We start from the raw sequence: 22,817 nt of genomic DNA on the forward strand, positions 1-22,817 counted from the left end.
TGCCAAAAGATACATTTCGCTTTTCCGTTCACAAGATACTTTAACTCCTTCAGTGATCCACGGTTTTTTACATTAGTTTAGTGTCCTTTCTGATTAGCTTATGCGGAAAGATATTTTCGAAGAATGATATGAATTTATCATGGAATATATTAAATTTTATGTTAGCATTTGGTTCATTATAAATTACATCTCCCGTAGACTGTTCTTTAAAACATTTGTCCGGGAGTCAATTATTCTAACTGATTTCCACTGTCGAGTATCCATACTGTAAGGCACTATATTATTTATCCTAATTAATTGTGCATAATGATCAGAAAGAGCATTTGTCACTGGGTAAACAGTTATTTTCTTACTTGGGGCTTTGTCAAATAAAACATCATCAATTAGGGTCCTACTGTTTTCATCCACCCAAGTTAGAAAGTTAATTATGGAGACTAAATTGTTCAGTCCAAATAAGGTTTCCAGATCATTTTTCTGCTCGGAATCCTTTAGAAAAAAAGTCTGTGGTGGTGGTGGTGGTTAGTGTTTAACGACCCGTCGACAACGAGGTCATTAGAGACGGAGTGCAAGCTCGGGTTAGGGAAGGATTGGGAAGGAAATCGGCCGTGCCCTTTCAAAGGAACCATCCCGGCATTTGCCTGAAACGATTTAGGGAAATCACGGAAAACCTAAATCAGGATGGCCGGAGACGGGATTGAACCGTCGTCCTCCCGAATGCGAGTCCAGTGTGCTAACCACTGCACCACCTCGCTCGGTCGAAAAAAAGTCTGTATCAACAGTGCTCCACAGATGTAATTTTCACTACTCCCCAAAACAAGGTTTTTGGCACTTTTGATCACACTGCCCTCCCACTCTACAAATAAATTTACATAATTATTTCATTTGTTTTGAAGAGTAGCTTAATAGACAGCAGCAAAACAGTTGCAATACATCCCCACTGGAACTTCACTTCTAGTTTAGTGATCCTTAATTAAGTTCTCTTGTAAGGCAAATAAATCTTGTAAGGCAAATAAATGAAACTAATTATAAAAGTGAATGTTTTATTACAAAAGCTAAAAACATTTCAGTTCATCTCCATTTTGTGTTAAGGAGGGAAAAACATCCAAACAAGAGAACTGTTGCATATCACTGTTCGTATTAAGAATTGTCAGCCAGATCGAAATATATAAAAATAATGTTTCTTCCTTTTGTGAGAATAATGCAGCACATGCAAAACACATTGCTCTCTACTTTGTGGTATACTGATTGGAAGCTTCGGGAGAAGTACAACAACTCCCTTGCGTCACTGCACAGCATTTTCCATTCAAACCTGGAAAAAGAAAAAAAGCAACTGTTCAGAAAATACCATTGCATTCAAAGAAAATTTATATATGTTACAATTTTCACAGAGATAACTTATAAATGAAAAATTTCCCTTAACCACACTTGAACCTACACACACTTATCAAAAGAATAAATACACATGTGCTGAAGAACCCATCTTCCTGAAATGACTACATTAATAACTCAGTTGTTGAAATTTTAACATGACGTGTACTTAACTTGTCCATGCGACTGAGGAGATGTAAGTGAGACTATTAGCTAGGAGTTGCAAAGGGAGTTGTGGAACACTGAATTGGACATAGTAAGATTATCCAGAAAAGTGACAAAATAGCGATGATCAAACAGAATTAAAATTGGATCATACGTTTTATTACAGAGGAACAGGTCAAGCAGGAAATTCAGATCTAGCTTTTATAGTAAAAACAACATTATAAGAAGTATTACAAATAAATAAGCATTCAAAGATGACACACCAAATCTTGTTTTAAAAATAAAAGGTATTCCTTAGAAATCATTCAGGTCTATGAATCAATAACTTCAAACAATGATGAGAAGGTAGACGATCTTTGTGAGAGTTATATAAACTGGTAAATGACTGCATATCCTGTTACAAGATGAAAATGCAAGATTTTTATGCATATAGGGATATGGTGTCCTTTCGGACATGTCCAAAAGAACAGACACCATATCCATATAAGTATATAGTTCTGGCAACACCAACCATGACCACCTCCTTCTGTGCAGATGCACACATATTCCCCGAACTCTTATGGGACTTAGTAAGAATGTCTTGCATGAGTAATAAGTGTGTTGGGTTTGGGGTGGAACACTACAAATGTAGTGTGTGGACATACAAGGTGAGAATGTGGGTCTCCCGGGAAGCGTGCACGAGATAGTCCCTGCAGTCGCGCTATCCTCTGTGCCCTCGGTGGCTCAGATGGATAGAGCGCCTGCCATGTAAGCACGAGATCCCAGGTTCGAGTCGCGGTCAGGGCACACATTTTCACCTGTCCCCGTTGATGTATATCAACGCCTGTTAACAGCTGAAGGTATTAATATAATTCTAATTTCGTTCTAGACCGCTGCAGGTCATCATGGTGTCTGTTCTTTCCATATAAGTACAAAGTAAAATGTCCACTATGGGACCGTTCCAAACCAATTTACAATTACAACTGATTATAGACTTGAAGGTTGAAATTAACAATACAGATAGACTGCAGAGTCCTCCAACTGGGGAGGCACCAAGAATTGTCTCTCATACAGTTAAGTCTTGGATCCCTTATTGTTCTTAATATATGTTTTAATGACTTGTCACCCAATATTCATGAAAATGCAAAGCAAGTTCTTTTTCCTGATGACACGAATACAGTAATTACACCCAACAAACATGAATTAGCTGAGGAAATTGTAAATAATGTCTTTCAGAAAAGTGTTAAGTGGTTCTCTGCAAATTAACTCTCATTAAATTTTGAGAAAATACTAACACCACTGAGACATGTTCTTTAACTTGGGCAACTACAGAACCTAAATATGAAAATATATGAAGCATAAATATATTCAGATGATTACACTACATACATACAGAAGAATTTTAATGGCAGAGAAGTTGGGCCAATGAAAGCAAAAATGGCAAATCAAAGACCAGGCCAGAAAGGATGAACGGAAATATGCTGAGATACATTGGGATTTGGATCCATGATAAACTGTGGGACCCACTATAATTACCTGGCACTGAAGATAGCTATTTACAGTCGAAATCTATATTTGCAAACATAATAAAAACTAATGGAATTGCAGTTGCCTGCTGTGTGCCTCTCCTTTCTTACACTGATGATCTGCTGACATGTTTAGGTTCAGCTACTTGTGCTATTAGAGTTATTGCAAATTTTGGAGATAAACATATCAGTAAATCACTTCTGTACCTACTTTTGTGTGGTACATATTTTGGGGTAATTTATCACTATGGGAGAAAGTATTCATTGAACTAAAGCATGTAATCAGAATAATAGCTGGAGCCCACCAAAGATAACCTTGCAGACATTTATTTAAGGACCTTGGATATTCACAGTACCTTCACAATACATATATTCACTCGTGAAATCTGTTATTAATAACCCATCCCATTTCAAATATAATAGCAAAGTGCATATATACAACACTATAAGAAAGGATGATCTTCACTATTCTGTGTTAAATCTTACTTTGGCACATAAAGGGACAAATTATGCTGCCACAAAAATCTTTGGTCACTTACAAATAGTATTAAAAGTATGACAATAACAAACCAGCATTAAAATTAAATTAAATGAATTTCTGAATGACAGATGAATTTTTAGAGATGTAGTAGTAATTGTACAAAAAAGTGTAAAGAAAACTTACATCAAACTGATACGTTCCACATCATTATGAAAGGTCATATTCATGATCTATGGTACAAGTATTAATGTAATGTAACTAGTAAGAATCTGAGAAGAAAACATAAAGCTTTAAGGAGAAAACATATCAAACAAGAAGTTAGAAATGCAGATTATGGGAATGAGGAAGTATAACAGATAAATTAACCAACCACATAAGCATCTTGGATTGTATGGACAGAGGCAAAAGCAGCAGTTATTTAAGAAAGATACTTGTGGCAACAGCGATAGATATTTCAAATATGACAAAAGTGAAAGAAAAGAACAGAAGAATGCAATAATTTAAGGGAATATAAGCAGACAATAGTAGCATCATGGCAGAATATGGTGAGGCAAATAAAATTATTTGTAAATGGTTTTAAGAGAAAGTGAAAATGGTCAATTAAAATGATTAAGAGAGAGAACTGAAAGTAACAAGAGTATTAAGCAAAAACAAAGCAGAAACATACACTGAGTAAACATCAAACTACAGCAGTTAAGGTGGTACAACAGCTAATAACAGAACAAAAATTGTGCAGACATACCAAGATTCTTTTACATGTTAGTATAGTTGAAGAGATAAATCAGAACTAAGACAGGTAACAATGGAAATAATGAGGTGTGGGAACCCATTTGAGGAATGAAGAAAGGTATGGATAATGGTGTTTCAACAGAAATGATTAAAACTTACGTAAAGCTTACAGAAAATGCACTTGCAAAATCATTTACAGAATGTCCGTGGAAGAAGACAATTTTCTAAAACTGGAGTCATTGTAATTAATCTACGTACGAAGAACTGAGCTACTTCATGCCAAAGGATATAACTGAAAATTTCTGACCATGACTCTATCGTCTTTCTTTTTCTTTTGCCATTATCTCATGTCTACATGGGTTCAGCATAGTTATTACTGGATTTGGCATTGTTAGTATTGTGTTAGTATTAGAGGGTGGCCAAATGTCTTTCCTGTTACTGCCCCCTTTAACTCCAGGAATGGAATTTGTGAACTCCAACTGTCTGCATGTAGTATTATCCATGTGAAAGTGTGCAAATGTTTGAATCATCTAACTAAGACACATCATGGGTACCAGCCCAGTAGTGGCCTAGTCAGAAACCACATCTGACTGGTTGGCACACAGGCCTCATTGTTAATCGAACAGGTGGATTAGATCTGGGGCTCGTGCACCTGCCCATGTCCTGGAAACAGTGTGCTAAACACGCGCTCTATGACTTATTGAAAATTCATAAACAAGACATTCCTCTACAGCCTATTGCAAGCACCATAGGCACACCTACGTACCAGACAGCCAAACATTTAATGGCTGTGTTAATCCCCTGAGTCGATAAATGCCAACATCACATCGAGAAAGTTGTACATTTCATTTAATGGTTGTAATAACTATGTCATTGTCCCAGGACCTTATAGTGAGTTGGTCTCCCTCTTCACAAGAGTGCCACTTTCTGATCCATCAAGGAGAAGTTCAGCCCTACAATGGCTAACCTCTTCAAATTCATACTCCCATTTAGATTCTACCTCTTCAATTGACTAACCTCTTCAAATTCGTCCTCCCATCTACAGTCTCTCTCTTCAGTTATGACTACTAGGAACACATGGATGACGTCGTCATGGGGTGCCCTTTGTCACCGCCTGTGACCAACTTATTCATGGGGGATTTCAAAGAGAAAACCTGCAATAAGCTGTGCTGAATGTACATGCTTCAGATATGATGATGACACATTCATGGTGTGGCCACATGGGCTTGAAAGGGTTCAGGAGTTGCCTCAACATCTGAACACTCTGCACCCCAGCATCAAATTCACCATGGGGGGTCCTATTCCAGTGCAAAGCGGATGGCACTTTGGGACACAATGTGTGCAGGAAGGCCACCCACCCTGATCTGCACCTGCACACCTCCTGTTGCCATTATCCCTCTCAGCGTGACGTTGTGCTAAGTACACTGGTCCACAGGAACCATGCAATACTGGACTAAGAAAGCCTACCAAGCAAGTTAAACAACCTTATGGTAGTATTTGAGAATAATGGATACTGCGAGCAACAAATCCGACATGTTTTCAGGTACAGGCACAGCACGTAGCACACGATGAGGAGTATATGACAAAGTATTGAACAAAACTGGGAGAACTAGGTAAGGTGAAAGATGACTCAGGGCTCTATAAACTGAGTGTGTATCAAATTCCATGCAAATGCAGTAAGGCATACAATGGCCATACTGTGTGGACAATCTAAGAAAACTGCAGGAACACAGAAGACACACTGAACTCAAACAACCCACAAAATCTGTGGTTGTGGAATAGTGTACATAAATGGGCGTGTAGAGACGAATGTTCTGGAGGTGGATTGTTCAGTAAAGTGAGGTGTCCCAATGAGCGCTCTTTCTCCTAACTGCACAACTCAATGTCCCTTCTCAATAATCTGCGTATGAGACGTAAAGTGCTGCATCATGAAGTGACAAGCTTCCTCAAGCACTGTTTAAAATTGTTCAGTTACACTGCAGAATGTGTCCTTGCACTGGCATATCCAAGGCCATTCAGATTGCATAAACAAACGAGGTTTGTAGAATGAGATTTTCACTCTGCAGCAGAGTGTGCACTGATATGAAACTTCCTGGCAGATTAAAACTGTGTGCCGGACCGAGACTCAAACTCGGGACCTTTGCCTTTTGCTGGCAAGTGCTCTACCAACTGAGCTACCCAAGAATGACTCACGCCCTGTTCTCACAGCTTTGCTTCTGCCAGTATCTCATCTCCTACCTTCCAAACTTTATAGAAGCTCTCCTGTGAACCTTGCATAACTAACATTCCTGAAAGAAAGGATATTGCGGAGACATGGCTTAGCCACAGCCTCGGGGATGTTTCCAGAATGACAAAGATATCCTTTCTTTCAGGAGTGCTAGTTCTGCAAGGTTCGCAAGAGAGCTTCTGTAAAGTTTGGAAGGTAGGAGATGAGGTACTGGCAGAAGTAAAGCTGTGAGGATGGGGTGTGAGTTGTGCCTAGGTAGCTCAGTTGGTAGAGCACTAGCCCACGAAAGGCAAGGCCCCGAGTTCGAGTGTTGGTCCGGCTTGGTATAACCGTTCAATGAGTATGATGACATGTTACTGATACATGGTAAATGCCAACACAATGTCAATGAAGTAGCCGTGGTTCATGTAGTGAAATACTCTTGTTAAAGAGCTCCATTATCCATAATGTTGTACATTCAGGAAAATGGGCATCCTGCAGAAATAATAATTTTTCTTACACTTACCAATCTACATAATAATAATTTTTCTTACACTTACCAATCTACATAAACATTCCTTTCACTTATTTTTTTTAAGTTACAGAGTAAAGTACCTTAGCTGAAACACCTTGTACATACTTTATTGTTTCACGTGATCATGCCTGTTCCCACATTGCTGCTCTTCAGAATAAAAATGAATATTTCAGCCAAGGGGTTTCCTGGACAAATGTGCGAAACTAAAAGGAGGTTAAGGTGACAGAGAATTCTGGTTGGACATGACACAATCCTGCTGCTGACTCTTTAATCACATTCATATTAAACAACATTCATCTCACTGAAAGTCCCTCTGCAATATGCCTTTTATTTATCTCAGCACGTATCACCTTGTGTAGTCACAGAGATGGTGTTGGTATCAAGCTCATGTTGTCACATAATCCGTACCAATGTATGTGGAGTGTAAACTTGATCCCACGCTTCATTCAGAAGATAGGAATGTAACAACACTGGCAGTATTATGTCAGGAGCTATAAGTCCACTGTCCTCATATTCCAGATCTCACCCTCAGTAATAACCTGTTTGAATGCCTTAAAACACATATGGGACACCTGTCATTCAAAATGCACGAAGCACTATTAAAGCTGTTGCAGCAGCCCACATCTGTCTACACCAAAGGAATCTTTGAATTTTGCTGGATAATTGTCTTTAAAAATTGAACTGATATTCTCAGGCCTGGATATAGCAGGTGGGGGGGTAATCTGTCCTGTGTGGCAGTTCCAGGGGGCGTCAAATTCATATTCTTGAAGAAAAAATCCTTGTTTCACAAACTGCCTAGCATCAAGCACATGTTTGTCTATCAGTTGTTCATATGATTCTGAAATGCATCTCAGTTGGTTTTTTAACATTTTTGAACACATTCCAATTTGATTTCAGAATGAATCGTAAGTTGATTTTTGAATGCATTCCCTGTGGCATCTAGAAATAAAAAAATTTCCCACAGACAAGAGGGGACGAGGCTCTATGAGCCGACCCAAACAAACCCAAATGGGTGAATGCCAATCTCTGTTTGTTATGTGGTTGATTGGGTGTGCAAATGATCAGCACTGTTGTGATTATTAGTGAAATCCATAGATTCAGACTACCATGGTGGAAATAACTAACAGGAATAATAGTTGAGGAAGATTGCTTATAATCTCCTTGGTGCATCCAAGAAAATGAAAGTTTGATAGAAAATTTTTGACAGATTGCTACACTGCTAAGGATGTACTTTGTCAACCTGGAGTGTCTCTTGTAACAACAACTGTAGCAATGAGTCTAACAAAGAATTCTGAATGTTAGTGTGAGAAACTATCAGCTTAGGTGCAGTTTTCCAAGGAATAAAAGTGAATTGAGTAGAAACACACCATGGAGAAAGTGAAAAATGGATTATTTTATATCGGATGGGCTAATCTCTAATGAATTTGGGTTGTGTGTGATGAGAAGTTGCTTATGATTTCTGAATACCATATTTACCTGATTATAAGATGTCTCTCAATGTAAGATGACTCCCCACCCGTTTTAAATAGGCTACTTGAGAAAATTTATTCTAACTAAACCTTGCCATTGGTGGAGAGGCTTGCGTGCCTCAGCGATACAGATAGCTGTACCGTAGGTGCAACCACAACGGAGGGGTATCTGTTGAGAGGCCAGGCAAACGTGTGGTTCCTGAAGAGGGGCAATAGCCTTTTCAGTAGTTGCAGGGGCAACAGTCTGGATGATTGACTGATCTGGCCTTGTAACACTAACCAAAACGGCCTTGCTGTGCTGGTACTGTGAACGGCTGAAATCAAGGGGAAACTACGGCTGTTATTTTTCCCGAGGGCATGCAGTTTTACTGTATGGATAAATGATGATGGAGTCCTCTTGGGTAAAATATTCTGGAGGTAAAATAGTCCCCCATTTGGATCTCCGGTCGGGGACTACTCAAGAGGACATCGTTATCAGGAGAAAGAAAACTGGCATTCTCCGGATCGGAGCGTGGAATGTCAAATCCCTTAATCAGGCAGGTAGGTTAGAAAATTTAAAAAGGGAAATTGATAGGTTAAAGTTGGATATAGTGGGAATTAGTGAAGTTCGGTGGCAGGAGGAACAAGACTTTTGGTCAGGTGAATACAGGGTTACAAATACAAACTCAAATAGGGGTAATGCAGGAGTAGGTTTAATAATGAATAAAACAATAGGAATGCGGGTGAGCTACTACAAACAGCACAGCGAACGCATTGTTGTGGCCAAGATAGACACGAAGCCCACACCTACGACAGTAGTACAAGTCTATATGCCAACTAGCTCTGCAGACGACGAAGAAATTGAAGAAATGTATGATGAAATAAAAGAAATTATTCAGATAGTGAAGGGATACGAAAATTTAATAGTCATGGGTGACTGGAATTCGGTAGTAGGAAAAGGGAGAGAAGGAAACGTAGTAGGTGAATATGGATTGGGGGTAAGAAATGACAGAGGAAGCCGTCTGGTAGAATTTTGCGCAGAGCATAACTTAATCATAGCTAACACTTGGTTCAGGAATCATCAAAGAAGGTTGTATACATGGAAGAACCCTGGAGATACTAAAAGGTATCAGATAGATTATATAATGGTAAGACAGAGATTTAGGAACCAGGTTTTAAATTGTAAGACATTTCCAGTGGCAGATGCGGACTCTGACCACACTCTATTGGTTATGAACTGTAGATTAAAACTGAAGAAACTGCAAAAAGGTGGGAATTGAAGGAGATGGGACCTGGATAAACTGACTAAACCAGAGGTTGCACAGAGTTTCAGGGAGAGCATAAGGGAACAATTGACAAGAACGGGGGAAAGAAATACAGTAGAAGAAGAATGGGTAGCTTTGAGGGATGAAGTAGTGAAGGCAGCAGAGGATCAAGTAGGTAAAAAGACGAGGGCTAATAGAAATCCTGATTTGAATTTAACCGACGAAAGGAGAAAATATAAAAATGTAGTAAATGAAGCAGGCAAAAAGGAATACAAAAGTCTCAAAAATGATATCGACAGGAAGTGCAAAATGGCTAAGCAGGGATGGCTAGAGGACAAATGTAAGGATATAGAGGCTTATCTCACTAGAGGTAAGGTAGATACTACCTACAGGAAAATTAAAGAGACCTTTGGAGAAAAGAGAACGACTTGTATGAATATCAAGAGCTCAGATGGAAACCCAGTTCTAAGCAAAGAAGGGAAAGCAGAAAGGTGGAAAGAGTATATAGAGGGTCTATACAAGGGCGATGTACTTGAGGACAATATTATGGAAATGGAAGAGGATGTAGATGAAGATGAAATGGGTGATATGATACTGCGTACAGAATTTGACAGAGCACTGAATGACCTGCGTCGAAACAAGGCCCCAGGAGTAGACAACATTCCATTAGAACTACTGACAGCCTTGGGAGAGCCAGTCCTGACAAAACTCTACCATCTGGTGAGCAAAATGTATGAGACAGGCGAAATACCCTCAGACTTCAAGAAGAATATAATAATTCCAATCCCAAAGAAAGCAGGCGTTGACAGATGTGAAAATTACCGAACTATCAGTTTAATAAGTCACAGCTGCAAAATACTAACGCGAATTCTTTATAGACGAATGGAAAACTGGTAGAAGCCAACCTTGGGGAAGATCAGTTTGGATTTCATAGAAATATGGGGACACGTAAGGCAATACTGACCCTACGACTTATTTTAGAATCTAGATTAAGAAAAGGCAAACCTACGTTTCTAGCATTTGTAGACTTAGAGAAAGCTTTTGACAATGTTGACTGGAATACTCTCTCTCAAATTCTGAAGGTGGCAGGAGTAAAATACAGGGAGCGAAAGGCTATTTACAATTTGTACAGAAACCAGATGGCAGTTATAAGAGTCGAGAGACATGAAAGGGAAGCAGTGGTTGGGAAGGGAGTGAGACAGAGTTGTAGCCTCTCCCCGATGTTATTCAATCTGTATATTGAGCAAGCAGTAAAGGAAAAAAAAGAAAAGTTCGGAGTAGGTATTAAAATCCATGGAGAAGAAATAAAAACCTTAAGGTTCGCCGATGACATTGTAATTCTGTCAGAGACAGCAAAGGACTTGGAAGAGCAGTTGAACGGAATGGACAGTTTCTTAAAAGGAGGATATAAGATGAACATCAACAAAAGCAAAACGAGGATAATGGAATGTAGTCGAATTAAGTCAGGTGATGCTGAGGGAATTAGATAAGGAAATGAGACACTTAAAGTAGTAAAGGAGTTTTGCTATTTGGGGAGCAAAATAACTGATGATGCTCGAAGTAGAGAGGATATAAAATGTAGACTGGCAATGGCAAGGAAAGCGTTTCTGAAGAAGAGAAATTTGTTAACATCGGGTATAGATTTAAGTGTCAGGAAGTCGTTTCTGAAACTATATTTATGGAATGTAGCCATGTATGGAAGTGAAACATGGACGATAAATAGTTTGGACAAGAAGAGAATAGAAGCTTTCGAAATGTGGTGCTACAGAAGAATGCTGAAGATTAGATGGGTAGATCACATAACTAATGAGGTGGTACTGAATAGGATTGGGGAGAAGAAGAGTTTGTGGCACAACTTGACTAGAAGAAGGGATCGATTGGTAGGACATGTTCTGAGGCATCAAGGGATCACAAACTTAGTATTGGAGGGCAGCGTGGAGAGTAAAAATCGTAGAGGGAGACCAAGAGATGAATACACTAAGCAGACTCAGTATGATGTAGGTTGCAGTAGGTACTGTGAGATGAAGAAGCTTGCACAGGATAGAGTAGCGTGGAGAGCTGCATCAAACCAGTCTCAGGACTGAAGACCACATCAACAACAACAACCAGACTAAAAAGTTACCACTATACCTATTCTAAACTGATGCCATTTATTGATATCTATATTTTGATAATACAAGAATAAACAAAATGAAGTGTTTTACATTAATTTTTATTTTCACTGTTTTTTGCTTGCTATCATCATCATCATCAGCATCATCAACATCATCACTGTCATCATAGTATATCAAAGTAAACAGGCACCTGATGAGCATTGCCAGCGTGATGCGAGATTGATTACATGATGCTGATTTGCAAGCATGTTTTTATCAAACGTCACTGGAATTTGCTGCTAATGTTGATCTATATCATAATGTAACCCCAAGTCTCTCCATCATCCTCTTGCATCAGCCAGTACTTGCTTTGAATTCCATGACGCATGCAGTTGGAAAATTCCTCCTCATGTTCAATATCTTCACTTGGAGAATATCTCAAGTACGTGGGAAGACTGCGTTGTGTTTATCTTGCATATACTGAACAACTTGCTGCACCAATTCATGAAACATTCTATCTTTAATATACTCTTCACCTGACACCACACATGAAGACTCACTTCTGTAACCTCAAATTTTCTCCATATTGCACATTTATTTGTGGCCTCTGCTTCATGAATCACCATTAACTTAAAATTAGTGTCTTATTGTCCATGTGATGCATATTGAATAGTGAACATGCAGATCCATGTTTCTCAACACTGTTACAGCTGTAATTTTCATCCGTTATTGATTGCCACAATTTACAGCTTTCACAGTGGTGACAATATAGCAAACTGAATAACAAAAACACATTGTCCTCTCAGATTCCTACAGCCAAACTGGCAGAAACGGTACCATTTTGGATAAAGTTAACAGTGCTGTAGAGAAGCAGCAGCTTTAATGCCGTTGTTGAAGCTAATGTTTCCTTTGTTCTAGTCTTCCGTGCAATCATATTTTTGTTGGTGATAATTTGCCTTTTATGGAAAGGTACATCCCTTATACCAATTAAAGAGTAAGAAAGGTAGGAAAATTTCATTGAATTACACCCAGGGAAGATGTACTGTTGAGGCTGTAAGGCACTCTGGAAAATTGTAAGGTGACACTGGTTCCAGTTTAAACATTCAAAATTAATCTGCCATAATAATAATAATCTTAATTTATTATTAATTAACATGATTTCTCTTGAAGCATTGACTCGTCATATTTGTGAAATTATATGCAGAGTTTGAAATGTGGCAATAATTAAAAGGATCAGTGTATAATTTTATGGCAATATTTTCAACTAAAAATGATCTGATGAGAGAAAAGAGAGAGGCAAATATTAAGCAATCCATGATATAAACTCTTCATCAATACAAAGAGAAATGTAATTAATACAGAGGTATCATTACTTCAATCTTTCAACATGGAACAGAAAATTGTGAAAGAAGCGAGTAGTCATTATACAAATTATAGTTTGTTTCCTTTTTCCCTTTTTGTAGGGCAAAACATTAAACATAACAACAAAAATTGATTCAGCTTTAAACATTATATTATCATACATAAATATGTTTTAAATAGTCACTCACGTACTTTTGAAGCTGTTACAGCTCATCTATTTTTAATTTCTTTCTTCCCTGGTGCTCAAGTATAAAATTCTCTGAAACAGAGGATTACAATTATCAATTAAATTTCCTCAAATATCAATTAAATTTCCTGTTTTCCTCTCCTGTCTTGTCCTTCTCTAATGATTCAATAAGCCAGTTTCCAGTTCTCTCCTCTTAATTGCTCAAGGGTACTTTAAATTACATCTTCAAGGCCATACACAAAATTATACAAAAAGGCTGGTGTTTTTCAAATAAAGAAAAGATTATTATTGGACATAACCAACTATAAGGAAAATTTTCCTTAGCTCGATCTTAGTATCTATTAATGTTTCACCACTGTAAAGCTTCAACTATTTGTAGCAATATTTTTGACACTATTATGAAAAGGATAGTTGCCACTCACCATATAACGGATTTTTATTTTTATTTATTTGTATGGCTCAGATGCAGTTTGAAATTACAGGTATATAACATTAACAATACTATACATAACAGGAATATGAAAATACAAAACTACATGTCAATATCTAGGTTCCTAATCCATATAAGAGCCATATCATCAACTTTCATGAGGTCACTCCAACTCCCCTGGTAGTAACGCTAGAGACATTAATCTCTAATGTGCTTGATTGTCTGTTTCAGAGCCCCACAGTCATAAACCGGAGATTCTGTAGAACCCCATTTGTAAAAAGAGTCTGTGCATTGACCATGCCCACTGAGAGCTCTGTTTATTTTGACCCACACTTTCCTGTGAAGTTCTGTTCCAACAGTATCACAATTATATTTTTCGAATCATTCACATTCTTCAGGATTTTCAATAAGTTGACAACTCTGATTCCACAGGTCTTTCATCCCAGTATTACTGGCACCTAGTTGTTCTACTTGCCGTAAATGTGGGTTTCTTCAACCAAGTCTATTTCGTCGTAAACTTGGTGTTGTGACAGTGCCACGACATTTAAAAGTGCCGCTACGTCAGTACGCGAACACGGCGATAGAGGCGCTCCGCAGCTCGGCCGAGCGCGGGAGCGCCACCTGGCTATGAACGGCACCGGTCGCATGTCACAGCACGGCAGTCGAATGACAGATACGGAGTTAGTAGTATGTAACCCGCTAGTGTTTCTACCTTTGCATATCCACGCAAATTATTAGTGATTAAAGGTTATAACATTTTGGCGACGAGGTCGGATATTTTTTTTTCCTGCGTTGTGGACTTGGGAGTTCGTGTCGGGGCAGACATGGAACAGCTTATGCAAGCGCTCATTGAACAACAAACGCAGCTGACGGCTGCTATTCAGGCGTTGTCGACGTCGCTTACTCATCGTCTGTCTTCCTCTTCTCCGCCTCCGTTCCCTCCTTACGACGAGGCCGCTGAAGACTGGGAGGATTATGAGAAGCGTTTGCGGCAACACTTCTTGGCTTTCGGCGTTGTCGACACTCCTATGTGTAAGTCGTTATTTCTATCTTGGATTTCCCCACGGATCTATCAGCTGCTATCTCAGTTAGCCCCTCTGCGGGAACCTGCCTCTCTGTCCTTCCAACAAATGTGTGAATTATTGTCTAACTATTACCGAAAAAACACCCACGTTGTTGCCGCCCACGTGGCGTTCTACCGGTGTCGTAAACAGCCCCATCAATCTTACCGGGCTTGGGCGGCGGAATTACACGGTCTGAGTAGGAAATGTCAGATTGTCACAGACACTCATCATGAGTCTTATGCTGATTCAATGGTTCGGGACGCTATTCTACGGCTTGCTCCTGATAAAGAAGTTCGGCAACGTACCTTACAACTGCCAAACCCGTCGTTGTCGGAAGTTCTCAGCATCGCTCAATCTTTTGAAGTGTCTCACGCTGCTGGTGCGCAAATAGACGCGTGGTGTAATGTGGGCACTGTACAGACCGCTTTCGACGCGGACAATTTGCCTGTTTCACAGGGGAACGACGATGTGGCGGCGGTTCACTCGCGTCAACAACGTCGCGTGGGGCCACCACGCTCGCAGCGAAAACAGCACCCACAGAAGCAGGTTCGTTCAGCATTTCCTTCTTGTCCACGTTGTTTCGTACAGCATGACAGGGCCGCGTGTCCAAAACGTTGGGCCGCGTGTAATTCCTATAGGAAAAAAGGCCACATTGCTTCTGTGTGTCAGTCCCCTAAAGCTCCTGTCGACGAGGACGAGGCCGGACATGGATGTTAACTGTGTGCTTTCTCAAACAAATAAGTTGTTTGTTACTGTTTGTGTTCTGGATAAAGACATTCGCATGCAAGTGGACACGGGCTCTGCAGTAACTCTCATTAATTCTCGCACGTATTTGGAGTTGGGCTCCCCTCCCTTGTCTCCCGTTACGTGAAATTTGCGAACTTATAATAAGCAGACAATTCCTATCGTTGGCCAGTTTGATGCTGCCACTGCCTACAAGTCTGTTGTTAGGCCCCTCACGTTTTATGTGGTGGATCATGCGGGAACGGAAAACCTGTTCGGTTATGATGCTTACCAGTTGTTCAGGTTCTCCATTGATGATTATGTGCACCTCATATCTGAGGATATTCCGTATCAACAACTGGATGGATTGTGTTCCGAATTCTCGTCCGTGTTCTCTGCTGGTCTGGGTCGGGCCAAGGATTTTGAAGCCCACATTACTCTTAAACCTACAGCTCGCCCTAAGCTTTTCCGGGCACGCCCTATTCCGATGGCGTTGCGTGCGCCTGTCAAGGCTGAGATCGACAGGTTAACAGCTTCAGGGATTCTCCTTCCTGTTACCTCCAGCGAATGGGCATCGCCCATCGTGGTGGTTTCTAAACCAAACGGGAGTCTGCGATTGTGCGGTGATTTTAAAGCCACTGTCAACGCTCAGAGCCTCATTGACACTTATCCTCTTCTCCGTCCTGAGGAGTTATTTACCAAGCTTGCTGGGGGCCAGTTCTTTTCCAAACTTGACTTATCGGAGGCGTACCATCAGTTGCCATTGGATGCGTCTTCCAAGGAATTTCTCGTCATCAACACTCCTTGTGGGTTGTATCAGTACCAGCGGTTACCATTTGGCGTCGCTAGCGCGCCAGCCATTTTTCAGCGGTTTTTGGAACAGCTCATGGCTTCCGTTCCCAGCTGCATCAACTACCTGGATGACATTGTTGTCACGGGGGCCTCCACTGAGGAGCACCTTCGCAATTTGCGTTCACTGTTTCGGGTCCTGCATTCAGCTGGGTTGAAGTGCAATCTGGACAAGTCACAGTTTTTCCAACCCTCCATTGTGTATCTTGGTTTCCACTTGTCCCGTGAGGGTATACGTCCTCTACGACAGCACGTTGTGGCCATTACCGCTCTACCCCGGCCGCCTACGGTCAAAGAACTTCAGGCGTTTCTCGGCAAGGTTGCTTATTATCACAAATTCATTCCATCTGCGGCGGCAGTGGCTCATCCTCTGCATCAGCTGTTACGCAAAAATGTTCCTTTCTGTTGGTCCGACGAGTGTGAGCAGGCTTTTGTCTGCCTGAAGGCTCATTTGCAGTCAGCGCCTTGTCTTGCCACATTCCGTCCGGGTCAGCACTTGGCTCTGGCGACTGACGCGTCACAGTATGGCCTAGGGGCCGTTCTCGCCCATCGGTATGAGGATGGGTCGGAACGACCCATCGCCTACGCTTCCAAGACCCTCAACGATGCCCAACGGCGTTACTCTCAAATCGAAAAGGAGGCGCTCGCTATTATTTATGCTCTAAAAAGGTTCAGCGTTTTTTTGTATGGTTCTAAGTTTCACCTCATCACTGACCACAAGCCGCCGGTCTCTCTGTTCAGCCCCTCGGCGTTGCTTCCGGATAAGGCAGCTCACCGCCTGCAACGTTGGGCCTTATACTTGTCTCGTTTTCACTATGAGATGCACTATCGCCTCACGGCCCAGCACGCCAACGCTGACGCGTTGTCGCGTTTGCCGATGGGCCCCGACCCGGTTTTCGATCGAGATGAACTACTGTGTTTCCACATTGATGAGGAAGAACGTCGTGCGGTCAAGTGTTTTCCACTTACAGGTTCGCAGGTCACGTCGGCTACTGCGCGGGACCCGGTCCTGTGTCAGGTGATCGGTTTTGTTCAACGGGGTTGGCCGGACAGGACCAAGGGCCGGGCATCGGATCCCCTTCGCAACTACCATGCCTTGCGCCTTCGTCTGTCTGTTTGTGAGGGTGTTGTTCCTCTGGTCACGGATGGCGCATCTCCACGGGTCGTGGTGCCAGCCCCTCTTCGCAAAGCTGTTCTCAAACTATTGCATGAAGGCCATTGGGGGATTTCTCGGACTAAGTCCCTGGCCCGCAGGCACGTTTATTGGCCCGGTATTGACTCGGACATCGCCCACATGGTCGCTGCGTGTGATCAGTGTGTTCAACTGGCTGCACCTCGTACTATGCCCTCTCCGTGGCCTGATCCGGCGCAGCCGTGGGAACGGGTGCACGCTGTCTTTGCCGGCCCCTTCCTCGGCACTTATTGGCTACTGTTGATTGACGCCTTCTCGAAGTTTCCGTTTGTTATTCGATGTCCGTCGCCCACCACTGCGACGACGACGCTGGCTTTGTCCAAAATCTTTGCGCTAGAAGGTCTTCCATCCACGATTGTCACGGACAATGGCCCTCAGTTCTCTTCGCAGGCCTTCCGTGATTTTGTACTGGACAAGGGATTCATCATGTTACAGCACCGCCCTTCCATCCGCAATCGAATAGGGAAGTCGAGCGCCTTATCCGCATTTTCAAAAGCCAAATGAAAAAATTCCTTAGTGATTTTTCGACATATGACGCTCTGTTGCAATTTCTGAGTTCTTATCGCTTCACGCCTCTGGGTGATCGCAGCCCTGCTGAACTCTTGCATGGCCGCCAACCGCGCACTCTACTGCACCTGCTTCACCCTGTCAGGCCTTGTACTGTGTCCCCTAGTGCGGGAAAATACCCAGTGGGCGCCGACGTGTGGGCACGGGGGTATGGATCTCGCCCTAAATGGATTCCAGGGGTGATCCAGGCTCTTCGCGGCCACCGGCTTTGTGAAATACGTACGGACGACGGCATGGTTGTTCGTCATTACGACCAGATGCGCCCACGAGTGTTGGCCATGCCGGTGCCACCGCCCCTTCTTTCGTCTCTACCAGCCCGAGAAGCCAGTCCTGTCGCTGCTGCTGATCTTCCGGGCGTGCTGCTGCAGCCGACGTCGCTACCACTTCCGAGTACGCCGGAACCGGCCCCAGTTGCGATGCCGCCTTCTCCGGGACCCATCTCGCTGGAGCACACCCCCAGGTCCACGACACCTATGGATGCTGCTCCGGAGTTTTCACCCATCATCTCGTCCAGGAGGCACGTTCCACGCGCAAGCTTCCGTCCTGGACATTTTCGACCATACTCTCGTATTTCTCCGCGGGATCTTCTCGGGGCCTCCCAAGAGGCCATGGATGTCTCCGCACTGTCAGTGTCTCCAAGGAAGTGAGTGTTTTTTTTTTCAAGGGGGGAAAAGTGTTGTGACAGTGCCACGACATTTAAAATTGCCGCTACGTCAGTACGCGAACACGGCGATAGAGGCGCTCCGCAGCTCGGCCGAGTGCGGGAGCGCCATCTGGCTATGAACGGCGCCGGACGCAATTCACCGCACGGCAGTCGAATGACAGATACGGAGTTAGTAGTATGTAACCTGCTAGTGTTTCTACCTTTGCATATCCACGCAAATTATTAGTGATTAAAGGTTATAACACTTGGTGTGTCTTCCTGTATGGGTAATCCCAGGTTCTCCTGTAGCCTGCAGTATTCCCCAAGCAAGGCCTCGTTTCTGCAGGTTGCTAGTGGATAGATGTTGCTCAGCAGAGGGAGCCAATAAGTCGGTGTTATTAACTGATTCAATTGGACGTCGATCAAGTTGATGTGGCAGCTGTTTAGCCACACCGGGGCACAATACTCGGCTTCTGAGAAGACCAGCGCAATGGATGATGTGCGGAAGGTTTCTGCTGAAGCTTACCATGCCATTCCACACAACTTTTTGAATAATATTGTTACGAGTTTTTATCTTGGCAGCAGTACTTTCAAGATGTTTTCTTTATGAAAGGGTGTGGTCAATGGTGACACCAAGGTACTTAGGGTACTTGTTATGGCAAAGAGTGTTTTCGTTAAGTTTCATTCTGAGCTTGTTTGGTTGTCAGATGGAAAGTATGTACTTCAGTTTTACTTGTACTGGGTTTAAGTAGCCACTTTCTGAAATAGGCGCTCATAATGGCTAGATCTTCTGTGAGGATTGTCTCCGCTCATCCAAGATCCTTGGTTCAACAAGCAAGAGTGATATCGTCAGCATAACAGAATTTTGTTGACCTGGTATTGGGTAGATCGGAGATATATAGATTGAACAATGAGGGGGCTAAGATGGAGTGCTGCGGTAGACCATTACTTAATTTCCTCTCCTTACTCACATTTTCTCCCAAGCGAAGGTAGAAATATCTATTATTTATTGTGGTGCTGATGAGAGTTACAGTTTTTCGGCATCAGATTGTTTTTAGTAATTTCTATATCATCCCTTCTCTCCAGACTGTGTCATATGCCACAGTTAGGTATATGAAAGTGACAGATGCTTTCATGTTTCCTCGGAAGCCAGCCTATATGAAAGTTGTTAGGGCCAGTACCTGGTCGCAGGGTGTAAACTAGCTCGTGTCCATAGTGGAATACTGCAATGTGCACTCGGGTACTACACGTGCACCTTGGGTAAGGCTAAATAAGCTAGAACAAATAGGCAGCCAGACCAGATGTTGGATTTCCTGGCTACCAACATACAGATAAATCAAAACCATATAACGGGGATGCTGAGTCACAGATGGCCACAGCAAAAAGACTGTCAAACAAAGCTTTTGACTGAACAGGCCTCCATCAGAATAGACAACACACACACACACGCACACGCACACGCACGCGCGCGGGCGTGTGTGTGTGTGTGTGTGTGTGCATGCTTGTTGTCTATTCTGATGAAGGTTTGTTTGGCCAAAAGCTTTGTTTGCCAGCTGCTGTGACTCAGCCTCTCCACTATATGGTGAGTAGCAACTATCCTTTTCATAATATTGTCATTATTCCATTATGGATTTTACATTGTTTGTTGTAGCAATATCTTTAATTTATATACGAGAAGATGAAACGCATGCTTTGGATGTGCTGTGCTTGAAGCCAGTCACTATAAAATTACATATTTACTGGTACAAGCGACAACAGTGCCATTAAAAACAGTAAAAAGCTGATAGAGAAGTATATAATTACACCTGATAGTCTTCCATGAAATAATGAATCACTATACCTTTAATCATTACTGTATCTCTGTTTCGTCAGTATTACATGGCTAAATATGTCAAGGAGACATACTTGTTAACTATTTTTCATATTTCAAGGAAAAATGCAAGAAGCACAGGACATTCGCTCCAATCTTCTGCACAGACTGCCAGAGGGAGGAGGTAGGAGCAGTGTGAGCACGTGCCACCTCAATCATACAATGCTGACAACTTAACAACTGGCGACTGTGTTTGTTCTTCATTTGGAGCAATGATTGATTTGAAACTGACCTACAGATATATTGTATGCTTCAATAATTTGTTTAAATTGAAATGAATGTAATCTCCAAATACTCAAAACACAATGCTAGGAATCAATAAATCACATTCAACAACCACGGTATTGAGGCTCTCATTGATTCATCACCTTATTTTGTCACATATGTTAGTAACACTGAAAGTATGAACATGGTTATCCCAGACACCTCTTATGCCTGTTCATTCTGATGCATTGAGCCCATAAACAAACAAAAAAGAACAAATTATAGAGAATACTGTATTCCTCTGGAAACTGTCACACTATTCTGTTTCTCCTCTTGTGACTCTCCCTCAATTTCTTCTCCTCCTCTCGTTTATCACACTTTTCTTCTTCATGATTCTCTCTCTCTCTCTCTCTCTCTCTTAGCACTGTTGCACCTTTCCAAGTCACAGTAGCTTTTGTAATAGGTATCAGTCTTCACTGTAATAGTTAATTATCAAATATATTTTCAAAAGGTGGTGTCTCACTTCCTGTGCGTTTGAAAAATGGCAAGTTACTGCCTTGAGCTACTGATGAAATATTTTATTTGCACATTCAGTTTCAGTTGTGTGACTATCAATCAGGTTCATAAAAGCATTTATAGCGTCATGTTAGGTGACCTATAAAATCATTTTGTCTAGTGATAATGGTAGTATTAATCTGTTCACAGTGTTAATGCCAATTACAATTTTAACATAATCGCAGTTCTTATAAACTGATGTGGTAGTTTATATTACAATATGAGAACAGTGCATAATTCATGGTTTCATCACCTGCATAATTCATGGTTTCATCACCTGATGATAATGATTTTATATTTCACGTAACATGAGCCTGTGAATACTTTTATGGACCTGATAACAATTGGACAACTGAAACTCATTATGTAAACAAAGTATTTTACCAGCACCTCACAGTGGTAATGTAACATTTTTCAAATTTAATTGTCTTACGTTTCTCACTTTTTTTTACAAACCTCCTGTGAATATTTTGGATTTTCACTCTTCTTGTGACATGGATTCTCCCTCTTCTCATAATTATTTCCCAACTTATTCTGATTTTATTATTAATGTCAAAACAAGGCTTTGGCTCCAGAAGTTGAAGCATCAGTATTTTTCCAGTCTTGTTTATTGCCTTCTTGTAATTCTTGTAGCAGTCAGTATTTTTCCAGCCTTGCTTACTCCCTTTTTGTAATTACAATTTCTAAACTGCGCAATATGTACATTTTTCTCTTTAACTACTTACAAATTATTACATTAATTTTCTTCTCTCGAATTTTGAAGCATTTCATTCTAATCTCAACAAAGTACTTAAATTTAAGAAAAACTAATATAGCTTGATAGCATTCACATCTCTCACTAGCATCATGTATAGAAACACGTAACACAGAAACTGATATCAGCATTAATGAAACACAAAGAAATCTTAAGATGTATTCTTAGTGTTCTGGCACCAGAGTGTAACAGTTGCTGTTCTGTGGCTAAATTATTATTGCTGTATTTTCTCAATTTTAATTGTGAAATACATTGAAGCAGGAGGTGATGGGAAGGATCAAATATGCAAATGTACTTATCAATGTCAGACTATAGGACAGAGCTAGGAAGAGGATTATCAGAAATCTTGGACAGAACCATGTGAAGGTTTGTACCACTACGTAAATATAAACATACAGTACGATCATTTATAAAAGATCGCCACAAAATTTAATTGTACTAACAAAGCACAAAATAAACATGAAAGATGATATACTGGAGCGAATAAAAATGAAGTAGGAGAAAAATTTAATGAGGTATGAAAAATTCTAAAACTGTTAGAACACATCTTCAGATAATAATAGTGCACTTAGAATACTTGAAGGAATATTATGTAAAAGAATGATAAAACAAAGTTTCTTCA

The 22,817-nt window shown here is 41.2% G+C and overlaps 1 protein-coding gene and 1 non-coding gene across 4 annotated transcripts in view; both read right to left on the reverse strand.

The window, feature by feature from the left end:
• Positions 1-679: 679 nt before the first annotated feature.
• On the reverse strand, positions 680-752 carry Trnaa-cgc (transfer RNA alanine (anticodon CGC)). The gene has a single exon. It is a non-coding gene; the product is annotated as a tRNA-Ala (tRNA).
• A 297-nt stretch (positions 753-1,049) lies between these two features.
• LOC126254070 (germinal-center associated nuclear protein) overlaps positions 1,050-22,817 on the reverse strand; it is a 301,140-nt gene continuing 279,372 nt past the window's right edge. For 2 of the 3 annotated variants that reach the window (XM_049955282.1, XM_049955280.1), the window contains 2 exons: positions 13,350-13,416; positions 1,051-1,309 (listed from right to left, as the gene is read on the reverse strand). In XM_049955282.1, coding sequence (XP_049811239.1) covers positions 13,361-13,416 — 56 coding nt within the window. In that variant the 3' untranslated portion in view covers positions 1,051-1,309; positions 13,350-13,360. Of the gene's footprint in view, positions 1,310-13,341; positions 13,417-22,817 lie in introns of all 3 variants that reach the window. The other variant, XM_049955281.1, reaches the window with a different exon arrangement.

The sequence above is a fragment of the Schistocerca nitens genome, chromosome 1 (genome assembly GCF_023898315.1).
Source record: "Schistocerca nitens isolate TAMUIC-IGC-003100 chromosome 1, iqSchNite1.1, whole genome shotgun sequence".
Taxonomy (NCBI): Eukaryota; Metazoa; Arthropoda; class Insecta; order Orthoptera; family Acrididae; genus Schistocerca; species Schistocerca nitens.